The sequence below is a fragment of the Heliangelus exortis genome, chromosome 2 (genome assembly GCF_036169615.1).
Source record: "Heliangelus exortis chromosome 2, bHelExo1.hap1, whole genome shotgun sequence".
NCBI lineage: Eukaryota > Metazoa > Chordata > Aves > Apodiformes > Trochilidae > Heliangelus > Heliangelus exortis.
The window spans coordinates 133,691,168-133,715,564 of NC_092423.1; the positions used below are offsets into that span (position 1 = coordinate 133,691,168).

The following is a 24,397-nucleotide window of genomic DNA, read 5'->3' on the forward strand; positions in this document are numbered from 1 at the left end:
GGTTCAGCAGCTGGGCATCCTTCCCATCCTTATGCACTTTCAGACTGTCCCAGCTGTTCTGTCAGGCTCAGGGCTGGACACAGACTCTTTGTCTTTAAGAATTTAGTTACACACTACTACTGGAACACACACTACTGGAAACAAAATGTTCTGCAGGTATTAAGAATAAGGAAGTCAGTCTTGTTTCCTAGTAATTTCTTTGAGGGAAATTACTATCTTGAAAGTAGTACATTTTTAAATTCTTCCACTGCTATGGAAGAAAAACAGCTCTTACTGATGCCTTTGACTCACATTCTAAGTTATTCCAAGTTATTTGTCCTTTTCACAGCATTTCATTTTCATTACATTTATAGAAAACTTATTTTGTGGAGTTCTTCCTGTTTTAGTCGAACTGGGTAGAAATCAGTCAACACAGAATACATGGTAAAAAGTAAACCAACTTTCCTTTCAGTAAGAGTGCACATTTTTTAATTTAGCTGAGAGCATCCTTAACACTTGAAAAATATTTACTTCCCCAAAATTCAATGAGCAACCATTGCAAATGGTACTTGAAAGCCTCATCATATCAAAGGATCAAAGATTTCTCTTATGGAGAATGAATGGCTAGTGTCCAAAATTCTAGGTATAGTCTTTGTGTCACTGAGCATACCACAGAAAACATGTCAGTTTTCTTTTGGGGATAAAAAGATGAAAAAGGAGAGCTGAGATCCATCTTTTTTGATGTAGCAAGAGAGAAAAAATGTCAACTTGATCTTTTCCAAGAGTCACAGAAAGAGGAGTAATATAGGTTTTATTCCTATGGATTAATACTAGGACACAAAAGATCTCCTCTCTTTTGTGCTTTTTCTCAGGTTTGGTTTTTTCCTTCCTCCCTCAGGTCTTTCTAGTGCCCCACTGCATGTGCAAACCTCTCCAGGCAGACAAAGCTATTTGGATGAACACTGAGCTGAAAGCAAGCTCTCATGAGCTTGTGTGCTGCCAGTAAAAGCACAAGAAAACCACAAAGATTATGTCTCAGTTCTGACTGTCCTCAATATTTTGTCCTGCTTTAGCAGCAGAAAAGAAAAAGTTCTCTCTTTCTGAAGCATTATCCCTGTGAATTTGTTCACATCTGCCAGGCTCTGGGTAAGGGTCTCAGAGGGCAGGATGGAGCTGGGAGGGACATCTCTGGCTTCACAGCAAACAATAGCAGGGCTGGGTCAGATCCATGAGTGAAGCCCAAAGCATTGAAAAAGAGAGCTTCCCAAAAGAAATGCATTTTTGGTTTTGGCTTTCAACTGAAAGGAAAAAAAAAAAAGTTTTAAAAGTGGTGTTCAACTCATCTCACAGCAGACCTTAGATGTTTCCACAGCTTTCTTGGAGGACACCACCATCTCTTTTCAGATCAGAGGGGAAATCAAAAACACTTGCACCTAAACCCCAAAAGGAGAGCCAGTTGGGATGGAGGGACTCCAGACCGCCCCCCATTCCTGGCATAAATTTTAGTATAGCCTCAGTTACAGTGGAGTTAGGTATTCTCCACAAGATGAACTGCTTTACTAAGAAGTGATACTGTAAAACAAAAGCATTTAAAAATGTTATTTACTGGTAAAACAAACCACTAGTTTGTTTCTCATGGCATTTATCAAACAGCACTTCCCTTTCATACAGGTGCAGTGAGGAACTCCAGAGCTCACCTGTTGATGATACTGTCCTATAGCTCTCCTTTTGCCTCATCCTAGAAAGTCTAAGTCTGACTGTAAAAGAGTAAGTCTGAATCCTTTCTAGACAGGAGAAATTTTAGCAGCTGCAAAGTGCCATAATCTGGCACGAAACCCTGTGGCAGGTGTGCCTGAGACAACATATGTCAGGGAAAAGGCAACTGATACCTCCATTTCACCAGCTGACTCACTACCACCAAGGTGCTCCTCATCTCAGTCAATGACTGAGCAGCCTGGAAAACAGCAAACTTTGGTATTTCCCCTTAGTATCATTTTTGTAATCCTCTGTCAATAGCATCTGAGCCCAAGAGAAAATCCAGCTCAACACAATTTAGCATTAGAGACATGGCCAGCGAGGGTTCTCCCTTCTCTCTCCGTGCCTGCCCCCAGACAGAACTCGTCATGGTTCCACTCTCACAGTTTAGGTCCAGCCAGGATCAGCCTGGCCTTGGCCCCAGTGGGGGACAGGGAGGAGAAAATCCACCCAAAGGCTCCTTAGTACAGACAGGGAGGTTTTCACTCCTCAATTACAGTAAAGCAAAAGCAGACTCAACTGGGAAGGAGAAAAAAATCATTTAATCTACCAGGAGAAAGAAAAAACTCTTCCAGATCTTAATACCTTCCCCTCACCCCTTCCTTCCTCTTGAGCCCAAATTGCTTCACTCCCGCCTGTCCCTTAGCAGCACAGGGCACAGGGAATGGGGGCATAGGGTCAGTTCCCCACACGGTGTTTCTACCACTCTTCCTCACCGCCTTCCCTCACTCCAACATGGGGTGCCTCTCATGGGACAGTCCTTCCCAAACCCCTGGGACACGAGTCCCTCCCATGAGGTGCAGTCCCTCAGGAGCTGCTCCAGCCCGGGCTGCCCACAGAGTCACGGCTGCTGCGGGAGCTGTCACCTCCTCTGGCACGGGGTCCTTCATGGCTGCAGATCCACATCTGCCCCTCTCTGTGATCCTGCACAGGCTGCATCTCCACATCAGCCCTTCATGATCCTTCAGGGGCTACACATCCACATCTGTGCCACTGTGGTCCTTCAGGGACTGCTCCACCATGCTCCTCCATAGGCTGCAGGGACACAGCTGCCATCTCACCGCAGGCTGTGTGGAAATCTCTGCTTGGACAATTTCTTCCCTTCCTTCCTCACTGACCTTGGTGTCTTTTCTCTGGCATTGTTCTCACCTGCTCACCTCCTCTCCTCTGCAGGTCTCTCTTTTTTATATTTTTTGCATTTTTTCCCCCCTTTATTGAATCTGTTACTCGCAGGGGCACCTCCAGCTTCCTATATCTGCTGGGCCTTGTGCTGAGGTGGGGCAGGGACTGGAACTGGGGGAGCTCCCAGCAGCTTCTGACAGGAGCCACCCCTGTGCCCCCCCCCACTTCCAAAACACCACTGCACTAACCATCCACATACCTTTGTTTAAAATATAAAAAGAAGAGAAAGAACAAGCTCTGCCAAGTAAGATACCAGTTTCTTATTTATCAGTAAGCACCAGAAATAAACAGCTCTGCATACATAGCAACCAGCATGTTCTCTAGTTTAAACAGCCAGCCAACTGGCAAGAATAGAAAGTAGCGTAAAGTTGTTAATTCATCCCATGTATTAACACTCAGTAAATGGTAGCAAAGTAATTTCTATCTGTATATAGAGCTAAATGCAAATGAGTCTCAAATAGCTGATGATGTGAAGGCTTGAACTTCCCAGTATTTACTTTCTGGCATGCAAGTGAAAACCAGACAAAAGCCGTAGCAGCAAAACCAAGGAAGATCAATTTGGACAGCATGAGCTGAACCATGTAGTTGATGATTTATGTCATAACCTTACAAGAAACAGTTTTCTATCTATATTGGATCCTGACCTATGTTTTCACAGTGCTAGCCTGAACATTTCTAATAAACTTTGAGTCTTTAGTCATGGAGATCCCTGGGTTATTAAGGTTCTGAGGTTCAGGTTCAACAAAGCAGTGAAAAAAATTAAGCTGGTTAGTAATATCATGGGCAAAAAATTGAGGTTGTAGCAACAAAGAACCTCTTTCAGCATCCTTCTTCCCATTTAAACTTTTATTGACCAGAGCTTCTTGAATTTTAACGGTGTCACATCCTGTGGTTTTTTCTGTGACTTGCTGCAGTTTCTGTTTGATGACTTGATGATTTACAAGAAGTGTAAGGTAGAGCCTGACAGATCCCTCTCCCTTGATTACAGAGAAAATAAGAACTAGGTATAGATCCATTCTATTACAATCTTTTTTCTCTTTTATGAAGGTAGAAAGAATGTATTTTGAATTTCTTGTGTAAGAGTGATTGATGGCTCTAAAGGATTTTTTTATTACTCTACTACAGTAATTAAAGAAGTTGATATTGACATTAATAGAATATTTTTAGAGTCTAAGCAAAACACCTGTTATCAGGAAACAGACACTTCCTAACTAGCTACAGGGCAGCACAAATATATAAAAATAAACAAGCTCTTTTTAATCTTACTTGCATTCCATTCTCAGTTGAAGTCCAGACTATTTTTAGGTCCTTTTTAAGGGCTTCTTCTCCAAATTTTTAAACTGCGTGCATGCTGGGTTTTTTGTCTGTCAAATGTTTGTTTATTGATTCAGCTAATTCTTTTAAGTACCAGCATTTGAACATCTGACCTCCAGCAGGCTCTTCCATCAGTTCTTAGAGCTGTTAGTTTCCCAAAGCAGTACAGCCATTTGTAACCCACTGCCACATGGCTTGCTTCTCATCTTCTCTGAACATTTCCATACATACAAACACCTTACTCATTGTATTTAAAATATAGCCTCAGCTTTCTCTGAATGTTCTTTTGCAGTTGGGCACAATTATAGTTCCTGTTTCCTCCCAAGTATTTTTAAGGGATTAATTTGAAATAGCTTAAAATGCAAAACACCTTCCATGACGTGGCTTCTAAAGTTTCCCTGTAGGCTCTGTGTTGTCATCACAAGAACTCTCCCATGTCACAGCTAAAGGCACATGAGTTTCCTCCATTAGAATAAAGAAGGAAGTGAGAAATGGCCCAGAAAGGATTTGCAAGCAACATGGGGTAGCTGTGGTTCAGAAGCTTGAAGCTTTAGGACAAAACCTGCTCATTACCCAACATATTTCTCTCAAACTCATCAAACAACTCCCCAAACCCGTTCGCAACTGTCACGGTTTAACACTGGCCCGGCAATTAAACCGAGTAACAGATGCTCTCTATCAATCTCTCTCTCCTCCTGGATAAGAAAGGAGAGAGAATAAGGGAGAGAGACTTATGGGTTGGAGACTAAACTACACAACTTTAATGAAACAGTAATGATAAATAGGAAAAATTAATAAATATATACAAATATACAAGAAAAGGGATACCACATTCCTCCCCCCTTTCCCCCAATAGCTCTCACGTCACCACCGAGGCTGCAGGGCAGCCCTGGGAAAGTCCAGGCTGGACTCCTGGAGTCGGCAGCAGTTGGGAACTGGAGGCAGGAACACACAGATATGGGCTGGCACGGATCAGGACCACAGGCAGGCAAACGGACGGGATCCTTCCAGGGTGCCGGGGTGAAGGAAAGGGAAGCAGGAGAGGCAGGAAGGGCAGGCAGCCGGAAGCTGGAAATCAGGAAATTTGGCTTGGCCCTCGTGATCCCTCAAATTTATACTGAGGATGACGTATATGGGATGGAATACTCTGTTTGGTCAATTCTGGCATCTATCTTGTCCATTCCTCCCCAAAGGAGGGATGCAGGTGGGACCTCTTTATGTTTTCCTCAGAGCTGAGCAGTGTCCTTGGCTGTATCTTCTGCATTTCAAACCAAATCACACCCATACCTTGCATTTCAGAGAAAACTCCTGTGTGCATGGGCACAGCTGAACGTCCCTGCTAGAAACACAATCTTCTTTTAACTTCACAGTAAATCCCAGCAGAGCTGTCAGGCAACCTGGGCTGGATTCTACAGACTGCAGCTTCCTAGGCTATAATCTTGCCTAGGAACATGGGTTTCTAAATTCAAGAAACATCCTGAAGTGGAAGGATTTAGGCAGCTGTGCTTCTTCTATATTGGCAGACTGATTTTAACAGGAGGCTTTTAAAGTACCATGAAGCACTCACGAGTCCCCTGTGGCCTTGTCAGCTCTGGCCACTGCCAGTACTCTGGATGCACCCCCCCCCACTCAAGAGCTGCACTGTGAGTCAGCATTTATAGGTTTCATAAAATGTAGTTCACGTAACAAGGACTGAGTAACCAACTGAGAATCAAATACCAATGAGAAGTGCTGATTATCTCCAATTCTGAGTTAATGTTCTCATATGTTTACCTATAAGTCTGTGAATAATTCCTCTAGAAAATTTGAGCTGTGATAATTAATCAACTGTAAACATTAATCAGCTCAAAGTTGAAAACACATAAATGACTCAGCATAGTATAAATCACACTTAACACAGAAACAAATCTTTGAAAATATACTTTGTGTTCCTTCAAAAGTAGATACTGTAGTTAATTAGCAAGTCAGCCTGTTTCTATCACAGAAAATAGTTTTGTGATGTTAGCTGAGTAAGAGCACTAAAATTTACACAGATTACCAGATGTGTTCCCATAGTGAAACCTTGTGCTAACTAGCACACAGCTCCCTTTGTTTGGGCACCTGAGACCTTCCTTTTTGCTGAATTACATGGACCTCAGAGACTGTAGCCATGTAAACAGACTTAGTGAGCCTATTGAAAATAAGCTGATTTCACTTTTTACTCACTTCCTGATGGACCAGCTAGCAGTTCAAGCACCTCACACAGTAATTTCCCTCTGAAATACAGCCAGTCAGTGACAGATATACTGATGTCCTCACGGCATTGGACACACCAGGTTCAAACTTTGAGGTTACTGCATCCATTTTTTAAAGCACAAGACAGACTTACAAGAACAGTGAGAAAAAGGTTACTGACGTTCTTTCCCTCAAAAACATGAGACAATAAAGCATCCTGAGTTTTAGGGGGGTTTTGGCTTCATGTGAAAAGGCAGATCTTATGAGACGTCACATTAGAGCCAAAGAGGTTCAGAACTGCGCTGCAAACAGTGGCCACTACTTTTTTGTTTAAATATCATTAGCAACAATACTTTCATTTGTTTCAGACTTTTCATTTTTCACACAGCTCCATTTGCCTTGAGCCACATCAGGCAAGAAACAGCACAAGAGGAGCAATGCCAGTCACACCAGCACCCAGACAGTTTTGCTGACAACTTACCCTTGCCAGATGCATGTAAAATGAGAATGGAGGAAATCTTGATTGCAAATGTTTTTTCCTGATAAGTCCTACTGCTTTGAATGCAGTATTGCATATATTTCCAGGAGATTTTAAAAGGTAACCTCTGTATATTTTGTCTTCCCAAAGCAAGCTTGTGCCACACAGGTTCCCATGTTTTTACTCTTCAGAAAATGTCGTCACAGCATCAGATTTATTTCCTTTTTAGATAGTCATCAGCTCTTAATCAAGAGCCAGTGTTCCTAGATGTATATATTTTGTACTTCATGCCTATATTTTAAATACCCCATGTGCAAGTCTTATTTTGTCAGAAAATTCCAATAAATTGTTCAACTTCAAATTACATAATGTACTCTGTATTTATTAGAGAGGACACATGGAACAGGGAGAATGAAGAGCTTCAAAGATAAATATCAGTTAAGGCCAATCAGCAGCAACTTGCAGTGACAATGTGACTGAATTAGTATTCAGTGGATCTTATTTCATCTCATACTAAACCTCACTTGTTTTGATAAAAATAAATGGTTATAACTCCTGCATAGTTTCTTTCAGGTTGAGGCATCTGCTCAATATTTGGACTCTGAACTGTGTGAATATAATGAGATACTGAGATATAATGCATTTTAATTCTCAGCTGAGGAAAAACTGTACAGGATTGATAATTGATGTTTTCATACAGAGAAGTTATCATGACATTCCAAGACATTTATGACAGACTTACAAGTGTTTTGTTTTGTTTGGGGTTTTTGTGGAGCAACAACAAGCACAGGAAACTTACCCCCCTCAATTTGGAAAGTTTTAAGTCTCAGCTTGATAGAGTGCTGAGATATCACATGAACAGTAATATTAGAAGGGTTGGACCAGATGACCCTTGAGGTCTCTTCCAACCTGACATAAAAACAAACAAAACCCCCAAAAGCCAAACAAACAAAAAAAAAACAGTAAAAAAGAAAACCCACAAACATAATACAGATTCCAAGGTACCGTTGAATTAGTAATTAGGATTTCTTCACAGGTAAGAATTTATCCCCAAATGTAAATCCTCATCTTAGTCCAGCAAAATCTTTTATACTTAAAGTCAGACTGTGGCCTCCCAACAGAGACTCATGAGCAGGTTAATGAGGAACCTGTGCTTTGCTGTTGGTAACATCAAAAGCTTCTCTCCAAAATCCACCCAGTCCTCTCCAATACTTTAAGGCAATATGGATACATACATGTTTGCATATACAGATGGAGATGGAAATACAAATGTGTATATATTTATATACATATATATACACACACACACAAAACTCTTGCACATTCAGAATTCAACTAATACATTAAGAAAAGAGCTGGGGGATAAAATATGTTCATGACAGCATAATAAAAGGGACACTATAAAATTATTTTAATACTAAATTTCTTGCACTGTTCTTGACAAGTCATTGCAGGTGTCAATTTAATTAGATTGCAAAACCACGCAGGAATGGTTTATAAAGGATATTTTGCTTAGACCATAAGTTAAATACTGATTATGCTAAGTATTTTCTAGGTCTACAGCTGAACTTGTTAACTACTTCTATCATATTTTAAATGATACCCAGCAAACACATCATGTAATGGTTACCATTTACATAATGGTAAACATCTTTGTTAAAAGAATGTAATTTTCAGAAGTAGTTTAAATCTGTTTTTAAAGGAAAAAAGACACTAACAAATACTTCTCCAAGCAAAATAGTACTAAACCTTGAGTTTGAAATTATTGCTATAGTTCTGACCAAAAGTTGTGCTTTGTTGACACTTGATTCTTCTACCTCAAAGATGTCAGTTAAGCAGTCTTTTAACCTTGCTCATCTTTATCCATAGCATAAATGCAAATGAACTGCATGGGGAGGAGGGCAAACAACTCACCAGATTTCCAGAAAGCTCTTGCTAACAGCACATAGGACTGACAGCACAAAATCTTAAACCAAACTAATATTGTTTACACACTGCTGTGTGATTGCATGCTTCAAATTCATCTGATCTGCAAAATCAGAACATGAAATATAAATTGCCAGAAGGCAAGAAAGAAATTAGAGTGGTGAAGATGTCTATTGTTGAAACAAAGCACAGCAAACTGAAATAAAATGTCTCAACCTTATTTATTACTTTTACTTCGACATAGGACATAGGTATAGACCAAATCTTTCCTCATCTCCTTCACTCTCCTGCAACAAAACACAAACACCCCCGGGGCTGCAGTAGAGGAAGAGGAAGGAAGTGCAGATCTCCCTCCATCTGCCATCTAGAAGGGTTTGTCCAAATTATTTGGGTCTTGTACACATCTGAGACACAGGGAGAGAGAATGCAATTTGCACTTTAACACAGGAATCCACCCCAAATATTTATCAACCCCCTACAACAAACTACCTCCATGAATCATTAAATACACAGATAGAGGACATGAAAAAGACTGGGCAGGGGTTTCACAGAAATGAAGGACCAATAGTGCAGATGTTGGCAACAGATGTGGCCTTGCAGCATAGACACCACCAGAACTCTGCTCTAAGAGAAAGCTCCTTAATGTAACAAGTCTTATTTTAAGGCATTTCTTATTTCTATTTTGTATCAGTAGCATAGGAAGGATGCACTTTTGAAATCAAGAGAAATCCTTCAAAATAATATAAAAACCCCCTTTATTAATAAATTTAACATTCTTTCCATTTATTTGAACTTGTAGAAGAATACATGATACATTCCAAATATGCAGGCAAAGAAAACACTGAAAAATAATACTCAAAATAAATAATGCTAGTTTGTAATAGCCAATATTTTCTCAGAAATTCTGTAAACAGATTGTAATCGGGAACTCTCAGGAAGTAACATATCTTAAAAACTTAAGATTCTGAGAAATAAAGCCCTAGAAAAACTGAAGTATGATTCTCAGAAAACCACCTCTTTTAAATATACACATTCTATACTTTGTACAAGCCTGTATTACAATGCTAAACAAATAAGCATTACAATTAAGTGAACAGAGAAGTGGAAATGCTGATAGGAACTGCCTCCCTATGGCTTGTAGCCATTTAATTCTGACAGCATGCTGTGCAGCTTTTAAATAATACAGTGTCCTAAACTCTCACAGAAAGCAAAATGAAGGAGAGACAATCCTTTCTGAGAATTCCATGATTGCAAATAGATGGCAATTGTGGGAAAGGGGATGAAATGTTCCCAGGGCCAAACAAGAGCTCTCTTAAAAAAGACACACAATTATCTGAATTTTAGTCACTATGTATTTTAACACAGCCTCCTAAGAGGCAACCATTTTAACTTGACTCTGTTTCCTCTGTTGGCAGGAGAAAGCATAGGTATGATTCTGGAAATCTAACCCATAGCAAGGAGAATTATACAAAAACCAGACAAAATTCTCATCTATATTTAAGCTTCCTGCAACAGTCCTGAGGTCACAAAAGCACATTTCCTATGAATCCTTCACCACTCTTTCATCCCCCCAATATCACAGTGTGCTCCAAATGATTAAATCTCAGGTTAGTAACTAATATTCATATAAATCTCAAAGTACTTTATGCTGCAAAGTAATCAACTACATAAGATCTTTTCTAAAGGACCCCAACATGAATTCCACCACCTTGTCTGACGTTATTGCCCAACAATAAAAATTTAGATATTGCTTGCAAATCAAGCCTGTTTTAACTTACCCAGTTAAGAGATAAGGAAAAGCTTTTCAATATTGGATAAACAATGTAATACTGCTGTAAGGAGGAGAACCAGGTTCCTTGAAACCTTGTGCATTTGAAAGGGTTTTTTTGCAAGCCACAACTGCTTGTCTCTCTATCAAATTATCACTGTATTATCAGTCATTTTGCCAATACAAATATGGAAAACTAAAAAGACTCAATATAATCTCAACTATATTAGTCCATAAAAAAAGGAAAACTTATTTTCCTCTCACAAGATTCTTACAGAAGTCTGAAATAACATTGGAAGAGATGCTAACTATTAAGTCACTTGTTGAATTTGCATCTATTTCAGTGCTTTGGTATCACAGATCACAGCAGCTTTCCTGGAAGTACACAATATATTAAGCATTCTTTACTATGGAGGTGTAAGCAAACTAGGAAAAAAAATCCACCAACAAACCAACAACCCAGGGTGGAATTGTCACAACTGATCCTTTTTTGGTTTAACTGTATCGATAATGTCAATTTAAAATAAGAAACAAAAATCTTCAGATACAAATATTCAATACAATTAACCATGACAATTTGTTAAATTGAAGCATCCTCATGATACATGTACTCTTGCAAATATTCTGCATTTGGAGTTGTGTATCACAGACAGAATAGTTTTCTGCTAACACAGTATTTACAGTGGTAGCTGAGGCAGAAGCAACACTTCTGAGTTTCCCATCTCAAGTTACAACTCAGGTGCTTTTTCTGATAGCCATTTTCTAATTGTGAGTTGATTGAGATTAAGTACAATGTCAAATGAAAATGACACAACTGAGAGTATAACTAGACCTTGACTAATTACCATTCAATATGTAATTACCATTCAATATGTAATCACCATCTGCACATACAATTAATGTACGTAATGTATAACGTATATGCATTTTAATTAATTACCAGTATAAGAAACAAAATCCTAAATTAATTACATTCACATTTCATTTACTATGGAATATTGAATTCTATACCAATTTTTTGGCCAACAGAATCTGAATTTGGGGTTATTTTTTGATTTATGATACACAAAATTCTTTGCTTTGAATATCATATGCTTGTAACTCAAAGCTTTATTTTCTTTATCTGACTACTTTTATAGGTAAACAGTGGCATTTAAAAGCAGAAGCTAATTCTCAAAACTCAGAAGTATGGCAAACACAGTAACTTGGAAAAAAACAATGCATAAATCTATTTACCAGTGCAACAGAACAGCAGCCTCTGACAATTGCTTTGAGAAAGCTGTCAGTGCAGAGGACATTTCCTATTGCTCTGAAAAGGCTTACTTCAGTGACAGCAAAGTTGAAAAATCTCACTATATTACAGACAAATTCTGAAGAAAAATTTTTGTTCCCCTGTAAACTCTATTTCAAACTCCAGCAAATTATACTGAACTTCTCAGATCATTTACTTAGCCAGTTCTTTAACAAACTGTTAATACAAACTACAGCAGAATATATTGAATAATTAATTTCCAGAGTTCACCTTTATTAAAAACAAGGTTTTTGTTGTGAGAACAAATAATCTCTCACTTGTAGCTTGAAAGCCTAAGATAGGATCATTGGCTTCCAGGGTTGCTACCAGCTGCTTAGCAACCTGTCCTACTTGTCTTCCTTCCTTCCTGTTGTAGAGAACTGTGGAGAGAGGAGTTGGCTGACGATAGATGAAAACTCGTCGTAAGCACTCACAAAGAGCAGCGTAGGAGTAGTCTGGAGCACAAGCCATGAACTTCTTGTCTTGTTTTGATGCTTGGACATAACCTGCATGGTCCAAAAAGAAGGAAAAGGGATAAGCAATATATTGGTTTCAACACCACTTTACCTGGCTAAGACAAAATCAAGCTTAGCTTACAAAAAAAAAAATAATATGTAACTAATATCAGAAAAGGAAAGACACAGATCTGTGTAATCATTAAATAAGGCAACAGTTTTTGCATTAACCAATTTAACACCAATATACAGTTCTTCAGTACATCTTCCTAAGTGGCCTTTTAGAAGCATATGTATGTACAGCAAGATCCTGTTCCCGTATCTAGACCCTCCCCACCTCACTAAATCTTCTATTTTCTCAGCAGGATCTTAAGGTAGGGATACACATCTTGGCTTGATATTAGCAGTCTCAGCAGAATAACCCTCTTCTCTCCTCTTCTCTCCCAGTTTGTAATTACATTTACAGTTTAAGATTTCTGAGCATACCTAATTTCAAATAGACACTTAAAAACTTGTCTTCTATTTATAACTGACCAATAAAACCACAAGTTTCTTTCCAACACACTGTAATCTTTGTTAATACTTGCTAAGAAGGAAAAATCTCTCTTTTCCTCTTCTATTACAGAACTCAGTTAGTAAACAGACTTCTTTCACTGATTTCCTTTCATGCCTTTGTAGAGACTTGAAACACAATTTTTGCAAAGTGATCTGCCATCTTTCTGAAAAGTTAGTGCTTCAATTCCACTGAACAATGCCCAGCAATGGGTACCAGAGAAAGGCAGCACCTCTGAGAACAGCAAGCATTCCAGAGTTTACTTTCCTTATTATCCCAGGGTAGAGGTCAGAGTACTTATACTGGGGCTGGCTGGGATGGAGTTAATTTTCCTCACAGCAGATCATAGTGTTCTGTGTTTTGAGTGTGTGACTAGAATAGTGTTGATACCACCTGATTTTTTGGTTGTTCCAGACCAGTGCTTACATATTGTCATGGTTTTCTATTTTTCCAGCTTTACTGCCCTCCCCCCAGTAGATGGAGAAGAATGGATGGAGAAGAAGCCAGGAGGGCATATAACCAGGACAGCTGATCCAAACTGGCCAGAGCTCAGCCCTTGAGTTTTCTTGCTTTTTTTGAGGGCAATCAACTGTGTGGTACTTAGGTTTCCACCAAGACAAACCTGCAGCAGTACCATCACACTTCCAACAGTGCATTTCCATGCCTTGCAGATGTTTTAGTTGTTTTGCTTTTTAAAAAATGTTACCCCTGAGACTCCTAAACTTTTAAGTGCTTGCTACTGTCCCCCGACCATGACCTCAGTTCAAATCTAGCTTGGCAGTTTCCATCACAAACTCAATTGACATGATTGCTCTACCGGGAAATAGCAGGGCATCCAGAAAAGCTTTCCAAGTGTAAGGTAGGTAATTTAATTCTTATATTAAAACACTGGCACTAACACTAAAAGCAGGAGTTAAGTATAGGCTTGCAAGTAAAAGAAGATTTTGAGCCAGGGGACTTGTATTTCCCAGAAAGAATATCATAGGCTATTAATAAAATAAAATAAAAAAAAAAAGGCATTGTCCTCTAGTTTTCTGGTTTACAGAGAGAACCCTATTAAGGGCAGGGGATTCATACAGAAAGAATGAGAAGCCAGTCAAACCTACAAGCTTCTTCAGTAAAATGTGGTAAGAAAGGCAATATTGGGCAACTGCCCTTTCAACCAACAGCAAATCTTAAGTCATTAGAAGCCAAAGGTCTATTAAAGACCAATTGCTTTTTTTTCAACAGAAAGGTTTTAGGATAGATTTATATACAACAAAAAAACTTGGTCCCTTCATTTTCCCTCTGGCTCTTTCCTTAAGTTTTTGTCCAATACTTGAGCTAAAAAATATTAATTTTCCAATCATCATTTTCATGTAGCTTATTAGCAACTAACAGCAACAGTTACAAGCTCTTGCAAAGAACTTTCAAATTTGGTTGTAGATAAACAAGCTGATGAATTACATAACCTCTCACACATAAAAGATGAACCAGATTAGTACAGAAGTGTAAACTTCATTATAATACTGTAAAATGATAGTATAGTAAGGAGAAACAAATAGCAAACAGTGATGTTTTTTTATCACCTTAGGTACAAAAAGCTCAGAGACATCATAATTTCCTTTTTGCTATTTTCAAAACAATAAACACATTTTTAATACAGTACCACAAAGTCAGCACAGAAACTTGAAACTAATAGTAATTTGAGAAAACATATTAATCCTTATCATCTGCTTTTTTCAGCATAATGAAATTTGAAACAAGTAAACAAAGAACAAATTGTGAAATTAATCTCTTTTGTTAGAGGATTTGTCAAGGTGCCTATAGCTCAATTTGATCTTGGTTTAAAAGAAACAGTTACTAAAAAAATCATTCCCATTACAAAACTGCAAAAACTCAGAACAAAACCAATTATGTGTTATGGCAAGCTCTATAAACCAGCTAATATCTTCTTTCATTTCAGACTCAGACTGAGACTGGTGTAGTCAAACAAACAAACATGGAAGAGGGAAGGAATGCATTGTCACTCTGATGGCATTATTGAAGGAATGGGTCTAGAGAACATAAAGACTTCAGTTGTCACAGCAGAAGTAAATTTTGGATCATATTAACTTTCATTGAAACCAAGTTACCTGTTTCTTATTTGACAGGTACAATACTGGGCTACATGGATCACCCTATTTGATCTGATATGGTCATTCTTACTCTTGCATCCATATTTTTCAAAAGTACATTCTGCTTCTGAGATTTAGGATTCTGCTTCCAACAACTGGTAAAAACAAATTTAGTCCTGATTGCAAGGATACAGCAATAACTAACACTTCTTCACAATCACATTCTCTACTTTTTTGGTAGTCTGTACTTTCAAAAGAGTTAGGAGCTTCTTGTGCCACAGATGGCACAGTTACACTCCTGACTGATTTTTCCTGTCACTATGATCTTTCTATGTAACTTTTCTTGGAAACCATGAAAACTTTCCCTGTCCACAAAACTTTGTGACAGAGGGTTCCACGGTATGTCTTTTAGTTTCTTTTGAATCTACTATGCAGCAGGATCGTTTGATGCTCCTTGCACTTAGAACAGAAGAATCAATGAACAATCATGTCCAGCTCTTCAGACTTGTCACCTGGGACAAGATAGAAAACATCTAAAGGTCACTTATTAAAAAATCTTATCATAAGCAAGAATACACCTGGACATGTGATCATTGAACTGCAGATGTTTCCCTGGTGTATGAGTGTTAAGGTAGTGATTGTGCTTTTATGTCTGTAACTCTGGTTCACTTACCCAAGGACCTCTCCTTTTTATGGTGCAGTACTGAACTTGCAACCTGTCTATGGCCTGACTGAGCTTATTTTCCTCCCAAGACATAAAAAAATTATTTATGCTCTGATATTTCTAAAATTAGGGTATCATGCTGATATCAATAGCATCATAGCAACTTTCAATTAAAATTTAATTAAGTGAAAACAGAAGGCATGCTACGAGTACTCAGGTAGAATAGCACTCACACTAAGAGTACTCAGGCCTTTAGACAGAGAACAGTGACACAGAGGTCCATTTCCTACCTAAAGCATTAAAAGTTCCAATGTGCTCCCACATGTTTTCTGGTTCGTCAGAGTGGGGCTGCCAGATCAGAGCATCCACATCATGCCTCAGGCAGAAGCATGGCATTTCTTTGGGATCCACAACAACTGAGAAAAGATATTGGTTGCTTCCAAGATTAATCTGAAAACAAAACAAAGAAAAACAAAATATTGATTCTATCAATAAGCAGCAGCTTCTGTCACACATATTGCCTAAGGTATATGATCAACAGCTTCGTGTTTGTTAGTTCACAAAAATGCTTTATGCTGCATCCCACTATCAACAGCTCAATACACTACAGGTAGCTAATAGATTTCAAGCAAATACAATTAAAATTTCTTGGGACAGTACTTAGGGAATCACTATGTCTACCACACAAGCAACTGGGAATGCATTTTGTGAAGAAATTGTTCTGTAGGATTGAGGATCCTAACTTCTGATAAAAGGAGAAGAGTATCTCTAAGTCATTATATTTATTTTTGCAGTGCCAACAGCAAAGGAAATACTGCCCCCCTGCAGTTAAAGCTAGTAAGCACTGGAAAAAGGATTAGTTAAAAGAAAATGACAAATTGTTAACTATTTTTTATTTACTCACAATCAAGCAATTACTGAATTTCAGATTAAAATGCTCTTCATCAAATATGTTATGTCACCAAAACCATTTAATAACCACTTCTATTCACAAGAAATGACCTAATGAAGACAAGACAGGCATACTCTGCTACCTGAATAAACAATAGCCAGAGTAAACAATAAACACCTATTTTGTACTTGCTATGTAAAACCTTCTAAATAAAGTTAATAGCAATACTTTTAATGTAGTGCTATGACTAGCAAATGCACAAAGAGGAAAGAACAATCTGTTCCCTTAAGGTCTATCTAGTAAGAACAATCAGGAATCCCTGTCTGCACTCAGAGCTGATCCCCATTGTTAATGTTACCAGATGAACAAATATATATGAACTATTTTTTATATGCAGAAGCTATAGCTGCAACAGTGACATGCAGGATTACACCCTAATACATGGTACAATATATTATACTCTTCAATGAGTACTTCAGATGCTGACATTTGTTGACTCATTGTTCTCAAACAGTTGTCACAGCACTTTTTATTATATGTATTGTGGCAGTAGCTCTGAACTGCAAGCCTTTTATACTATCATTGACTAATGCCACAGGATGGAAGCCCTGTCTGGAAGACCTTAGTTCAATCTTAACATAAAATCCAGTGTACGAAAAGAAGAGCTACTGAGACTCAGACATTTGTTTACTCAACATTTTACAGTCTGTGGCAGAACTAACAGAATTCTTTCAGTTGATTAAGTTCAAGGCAAATGGCTCAACTTCAGAAGAGCCTTCTATTAGTATGCCATTCAGCAGGCATATAAATTCTTCTGGTGCATTAAAACTACTAGTGAGGTGAAATAACCTTCCATCTCCATTAAGATCAGATAAAATCATGAAGTAAGGGGCTACTAATTTTCTAAGGGGGCTACTAATTTTCTAAGCAAGTTAGAGGCAAAGAAACACTAATAAAGACAATGCAAAGAGTTCTAGTAGTAAGGGTTCTTAAGGACATGCAAGCAGAAAATGGGAAGCAAATGTTATACTGGTGCAATGTGGTGAGCAAAACAGAAAGTATGAAGTACCAGAAAGGTACAAAGTCAGAAGAAATCAGGCAGATGACATGAGCAGAAGTGAGTAGCCCAGACCATAAGAAGCACATGAAAAATAGGCAAAACAGAGGAGAAAAAGCTTGAGAAGAGAAACAAGATAAGCCTTCTCATACGTTCAGCTGAAGACTCACTGTTGGTCCTACTGCATGCTCATAGTGACAACTGCTTCTCACATTGGGAAACAGTCAGTCAGGGGGATTGTGCATCAAGACACACCGGTGTGGTGACACTCCACAGGGTCAGGAACAGTCAGTTACAGTACAATTTGTCCAGAAGCACCTGCTAGAAGGTTCAACCTCACCTGTTTTACATTAATGAGACCTCAGTTTTGCTGCTGGACAGCTAACCTCCTCAAAAGTCGTTGTTATTACTTCATTTTCTAATCTTCAAGGTAAAATAAGGCACAATAAAATGAAGTTTGGCTTCCTACAGACTAGAATTAAACTTCAAGCTCCTCTTGTCCAGAACTCCTTGCATATAAGATCTCTTCTCATTGTTAAGGTCTTTTCTCCCATAATTCTCTCCTTCTTTGTTTGAATATGAGGCAGAATATTCTATGACTAAACCTGAGCTTTGGCTGTCTTACAGGCCAAACAGCTACTGCCTTTCAAACTGCATATGGACTGAATTACTGTGGTAGGTTTGACTTCAGTGGCTACCAGACACTCACACAGCTGCTCCATCACTCCCCCTCTTCAACAGGACAGGGGGCAAGAATAAGATGAAAAGCTCATGGGTTGAGATAAAAGACAGGGTGATCACTTAATGACTCTACCATCAAGGACAAAAGAGTTCTTATTTGGGAAAAATTAATTTATTGCAAATTAAAAATAAAGTAGCATGATGGGAAATGATTTAAAAAAGAAAAACTTTTCCCACACCCTTCCTTGGCTCACCTTCACTCCTTTATTCATGACTCTTCTACCTCACCCATGACCAGAGAGGTGCAGGGAGATGAGGAATGGGGTTGGGATCACTCCATAATGCTTCATTTCTGTTGCTCCTTCCTCCTCACACTACTCCCATGGGATACAGCCCTTCACGGACTGTTTCAACATGGGTCCTTCCTATGAGCTGCAATTCAACAACTGCTCCAGCGTGGGCCTTTTCCCCAGAGTACAGCCCTTCAGAAATGGGATTGCTCAGGTACAGGTCTTTCATGTTGCTACCAGAACTGCTTCCACAGTTGCTGCCACAAAACCTGCTCCTGCTCTCCACTGGGTCTAACTTCCTCTCTAGGCACATGCACCTCCTCTGCTCTGGGGTCCTTCTTGGCTTGCAGGTACATACCTGCTCCATCATGGTGTCCTACATTGGCTTCAGGGGAATCTCTGCTCTGGCACCTGCAGCACCTTCTCCCCCTCTTTCCTTCTCTGACCCTGGTGTTTGCAGTGCTGTTTCTCTCACATTTTCTCACTCCCCCCTCTCACTGCTGCTGCACAACATTTTTGACACTTTCTTAGACATGTTTTCCCTAAGGGACTACCAGTATCCCTGATGGTATCAGCTGTGTGCTATTGAGGGTCCAATGGAGCATCTGGAACCAGCTGTGTCTGGCACAGGGCAGTCCCAGTCTCTTCTTGCAGAGCAAGCGACCCTCAGTAACTCTTAATCAACACTTAAGAAGCTTCTTTGAGCAGATGAATAGCTTCATAGAGAAAAAAAAAAAATGCACAAATGTTTACTTAAAATCCAAAAGTAGCACTACAGAAGGTTCGAAGTCACCAGTAATCACCATTTTCAGCCAAAGGTACAACAATGTATAAATTAAATAATTTACATATGGCAAGAAGTAAGCCTTATAAGCACACAGGATTAACTTGCAGATGTGTTTCAACAGCAGCTACACATATTTTCAAGGGTTGAGCACTCATTATTTTGTAAATGTGTTACCTGGTAAAGCACACATCAAAATTTTAAATATATTATTTAATAGCATCATGCCAGAATTATCAGTTTTACAAAGTTTCTTTTTCTCATAAAAATAAACATTTTGTAGTTCAGTTAAAAAACCTCTAAACACCCAACAAGCAATATAAATGCATGAGTCCTAACAATGTTATTACATAATCAGATGTGTAAGTGCCATATTACTTACCTATTGCTAACTTTCACATCACAAACAGTTTTGGAACTGACTAAAGGAATTAAAGGGTTTCTTCAGGGTCCAGTAAATTTGTGGAGTATGTAGCAAAATAATTTAAATGCACAGCAAAGTAATTGCAAACTTTGATTACTTTTTCCCCCAGCTATAATTTACAGTGTTTTGAAAAACCCAATAAATGCTATTTAAGCTGAGTTAGTTGCCTATTTTACATGCAACAGAGATACAGATGATTTGTACAGACAGCCCAAGTGCAAAACAAGTTTTGTGAGTGTTGTCAGGACATGAGAAATACAACTGCAACTAAAGAACCATGCAAACCTGAAGCAGTTACTCAGACTCCAAGCCAGAAAAGTACACCAAGCCAGAAAAGCTCCTGAGGAAGACCTTGCCTCTTTTCTATCACCACTACAGTGATAGACTCCAAAGCACATGCACAAATATATGACATGGCTCCCACACTGCTGCAACTCAGATGCAAACATGATGTCTTTCTTAGAATGACATACAGTTTTAGTTAAGAGGTCATTCTGGCACCTACTGAGAAGGCAGACTATGTAGGCAGCTCCTGTATAGGCATACAAGCAAGAAAAGAGTGACCTTATATGTCAGCTAGTAGAATTGAGTGAATGTTCTTGTGTTGTGTTTCCATAATCCACACCCATCAACCAGAAGAGATTCAGTCTCCTGCCACAAATCAACTGCTCTCTGAAATTACCTACTGGAATTAGCTATTCAAAGACCTACTTTTATGTCCTCCATTCCCCATTTTCTCCTGGCTCCACAAATCACTGGGAATACTCTCTTTTTTTGTGTTCAAAAAAGTAGCAGCATCTCTTCCCTTAAGCCACCCCAGTTTTGCTAATATTGGGATGCTTGGGTTTCCCTGCTGCAAGTTCACAGCACCACATTGTACATCAGGAATCTTCCAGCATTTTTTCAACTGATTTCTGTGCATTTTGTCTACATGTTATAAATGCTACTGCAACCAGTTCCAAACAACAAGGTAGTTTTTTTTAGGTAACTGACACTTCACATGAAAAAGCCCCTCCCCCTCAAGTGGTTTCAAGAGTTTGCACAGATTTTTGTTCTGATAATATAATTCAACTTGTGTATCATAAAAATGTTTTAAAACATTTCTGTAATAATTTGCAGCACTTACTACATGAGTGACTTTCAAAGTATCACCATCAAATCTACACAAACTTGCATTATCTTCAAGAAAAGCATCACACTCCTCTAACTCTTGAGCATTACACGGTGGTTTTTCTTTTTCAGGGTTTGGATTCTGAAATAAAAAGACAATTAATTACACTGAAAATCTGAGCTAGTGTGTGTGTGTGTGTGTGTGTGTGTATATATATATACATATGTATATATCCCTTTTCATAATAAAAAATCTCAATAGAACAGAAAGAATTATTTACATATCCTTCCATACTTAAAGATCAACCTATTATATACTTATTCAAAATTAAGATAACAATTTCTCTTGGGTATGAGAGCATGAGTGGTAGGTTCAACAGAATCAATTGCACCTTAAGGAAAAGTACATAAGCTACTAAAGCATGGACAAAACATTCCCTTCTGCAAATAGCAGAAATACACAATACTGAAAACCTACACAGATTCAGTAAACTTAGTGTAAACTTAGTAAACAGTGTAAATTTTAGACTACCGTTGGAAATTGTACTTTACAAATGGACTAATTAATTTTGTAAATAGCTCTAAAAATATAGCATTGCTAATAATTATTTAAAATTAATAATGGTGTCATGCATATTTGGTTTTGCACTCAAGGAACAAAGCACATGTATTTTTTCATACACAAGTCAAAGGAAAACCTGTCACTTTTATATCTTGCTCTTGAATTGGTTGTTACACTGTGGCACACAGAAACAGTTTCCCTCTGCTACTGACACCTTCCTCAGATAGTTCGCAAAACAACCCAGCTATGTTACCTTTGTGATACATTTAAAGAACTAATTTTAACATTTTAACAGAAAGGGAGATTTAACATTAGATGTTATTTTACAGAAGGCAAAACATGCACTTCTTATTAAGTATGATTTCATGTTGCATCTTCCACAAAACCAGATACTGCCCCAACAACTACTACAAACTGCAAGCTGAGGCTGCACAGAATGTGTAGGGAAGGATCAGACATGGCAACTGACTCAAAAGTGATGGAGATCAGCAAAATTTTTTTTTCATTGCTAAGACAATTTAAGGTCACAGAAAACAAACATGAAGAGATAAAAAAGTAACATCCTTAAATAACAGACCAAAAAAATGGTCCTATACTGCAGGCTAGCAGACATAACTTGAAACAGGCTACCTGTTAGGCTAAGGTTAGAGGTTAAGGCTTTGGGGTTCAGCTCTCCTCTCTCAAGCATTCTTAAGAGGTAGCCTCTGGTTTAATGTTTCATTGGGAGGCTTTTAAAAAAACCTTGCAGATACACATCATTAATATAAGCAATTTAGATGACTAAAAAAATTCATCACTTTCAAGCTCAGTAAGAGCTATAAAAGAAATTTAAATTTCCAAACAAATCTATGGTCAAAAGATGTACAATATCTTGCCTACAAATAGTGAAGGAGAGTGAACAGAAATCAATTTAGAGAAGTAAACAGGATAACAAAGTTCTTCAGCCTTATTAAAAAAAGTAATAACCTAAAACTATTATATCAGCACCATAGGGAGTGACACTTCACAAGTGTAAGATGAGATGCCTTTTTCTATTTTAATATAAAGCAGAACTATCAAGAAAACATCAGTTAAAAATTACATATTATTTGCTTTAAGTAGATTCCCTGTATAATGATAATGCCATAAAGTTCATGAATTATGCTTACGCTTTCTTAAATTTTCCTTTTAAAAATGTCATTTACCTAGGAAACCTAGGAAGACACTATAAAAATGTTGCCAACCTATTAATAAACAAGAAACAGACATCCTTAAAAATTACTTCAATCAGCTGCTTTAAAGCAAACTGTCACATTGTGAGTGATGGCAACAAAATTTATTTCCAGTGTTAAATCAGACTTCTGTTTTGGTGTACCAATGCTATCATGCAAGCTAAATTCAGTCCCCCAGTGAAAACACTGCTACTGCCCAAAGTATATTCACAAGTCTAGTGCTATTAGTTTGTTAACAGTTCCAGTTAAAAATGACTGTAGAGTTAGGATTCTGAACACTATATGAACTGATGGGCTATGTCAATGAAATGCAAATTGTTTCATTTTCAACTCCTTACCAGTACTTCAGAGGTAAGATGCATCAGGCTTTCAGCTATTTCAGAGCATTGGGAAGGGTCCATAATGAATTCCCCTCTCGTGTCTCCAATTATGAGCTCTGGCCACCGGGGTCCCTCATTTTTCTTAATTAGAGAAATTTCCAAACTAAAATGCAAATAGAAGCCAAAGAATAGTACATGAAAACACTGCATCCATTTCTCAGATTAGTTCTATGTCAGTCAAAAAAGTTCTATGTGTAGATTTGAGCACTTCTGTTCTCCAAACTGAATTAATAATGAAAATCACATCACAGAAACCATTAGCATTAGATTTATAAAGTAAACTATTCTAACAGAGAACAATCTAAAGGCCAGATCAAAGAGAAGTGATTTGCAAAAGCCCAATAGCAAAGAGAATATCTTCATTTAAGTGTACTTCGTTTTCAAAGTAACCTGTTTCCTCTGAAGCAGTCTTATTAAGACATTTTAAATACTCTAGGAGATCACCTATAAAGAGATCTATTCAAAGAGCGACAGAATTTTACTACAAAAGTTTATTTGAAACCTAGAAAGTACTTAAGAGGGCTAACTTATGAGCGGACTACTTTTACATACTATTTAGGGAAAAACTATTCTGATTTTATTGAACTTACAGAAATACTGCAACAGTTAATTATCTACACTATGGATCTAAAAGAAGATATGCTGTTGTTTGTAACATGTTTAAAAAAAACAACCACACACACAAAAAACTCCAAAACCCCAAACAACCAAGGACAACAAAAATCACGAAACAAACTTTAGATTATCTGTTATAACCATTAGGAATAAATTCCTAAATAAACAGAAAATAAGGGACTTAGCCCAGTGCACCAGTATAGCAATTCCATTTAGTTATTCTGTTAGACCAACACAGGGGTATTACGATAAATTGATAGTTTTATTGGATTCACTTTTTCAATACACTTGGAGTCAACAATGACAATCTTTTACCTGAAAGAACAGGAAAACCTTTTAAGTTACGAACTAACTTAAACTGCATCATAGTAATAACTACTTGGTGAACTCTGAATTAGTTTCTGAAGCAATTACATTGGTATTAAAAAGAGCATACATTTAAAGAAGATACTTGGAGCAAGCTTCAGATTTTTAATAAACAGATTCAAAGTAATACTGCAGTACAAACATTAAGAACCAAGAGCAACTTATTACATTGAAATGGGTAATTACTATTTCCCATTAAAATAGAAGCCAGAGATTCATGCAATATTGCTCATTTGATTAATAAAAAAAGTTGCTCAACCAAATTATTTTGCATTATGATATCTAATAACCAATCACTGAGGGGTCCCATTTCCTATTCTATATACAAATATTAGCCCCTCTATTTAGCT

The 24,397-nt window shown here is 37.9% G+C and overlaps 1 protein-coding gene across 7 annotated transcripts in view; it reads right to left on the minus strand.

The window, feature by feature from the left end:
- Positions 1–9,602: 9,602 nt before the first annotated feature.
- The window catches only part of NUDCD1 (NudC domain containing 1), a 37,523-nt gene continuing 22,728 nt past the window's right edge, over positions 9,603–24,397 (minus strand). For all 7 annotated transcript variants that reach the window (XM_071738212.1, XM_071738215.1, XM_071738213.1 and 4 more), the window contains 4 exons: positions 23,025–23,169; positions 20,930–21,055; positions 15,966–16,125; positions 9,603–12,413 (listed from right to left, as the gene is read on the minus strand). In XM_071738212.1, the coding sequence (XP_071594313.1) occupies positions 12,121–12,413; positions 15,966–16,125; positions 20,930–21,055; positions 23,025–23,169 (724 nt within the window). In that variant the 3' untranslated portion in view covers positions 9,603–12,120. The remainder of the gene's footprint in view (positions 12,414–15,965; positions 16,126–20,929; positions 21,056–23,024; positions 23,170–24,397) is intronic.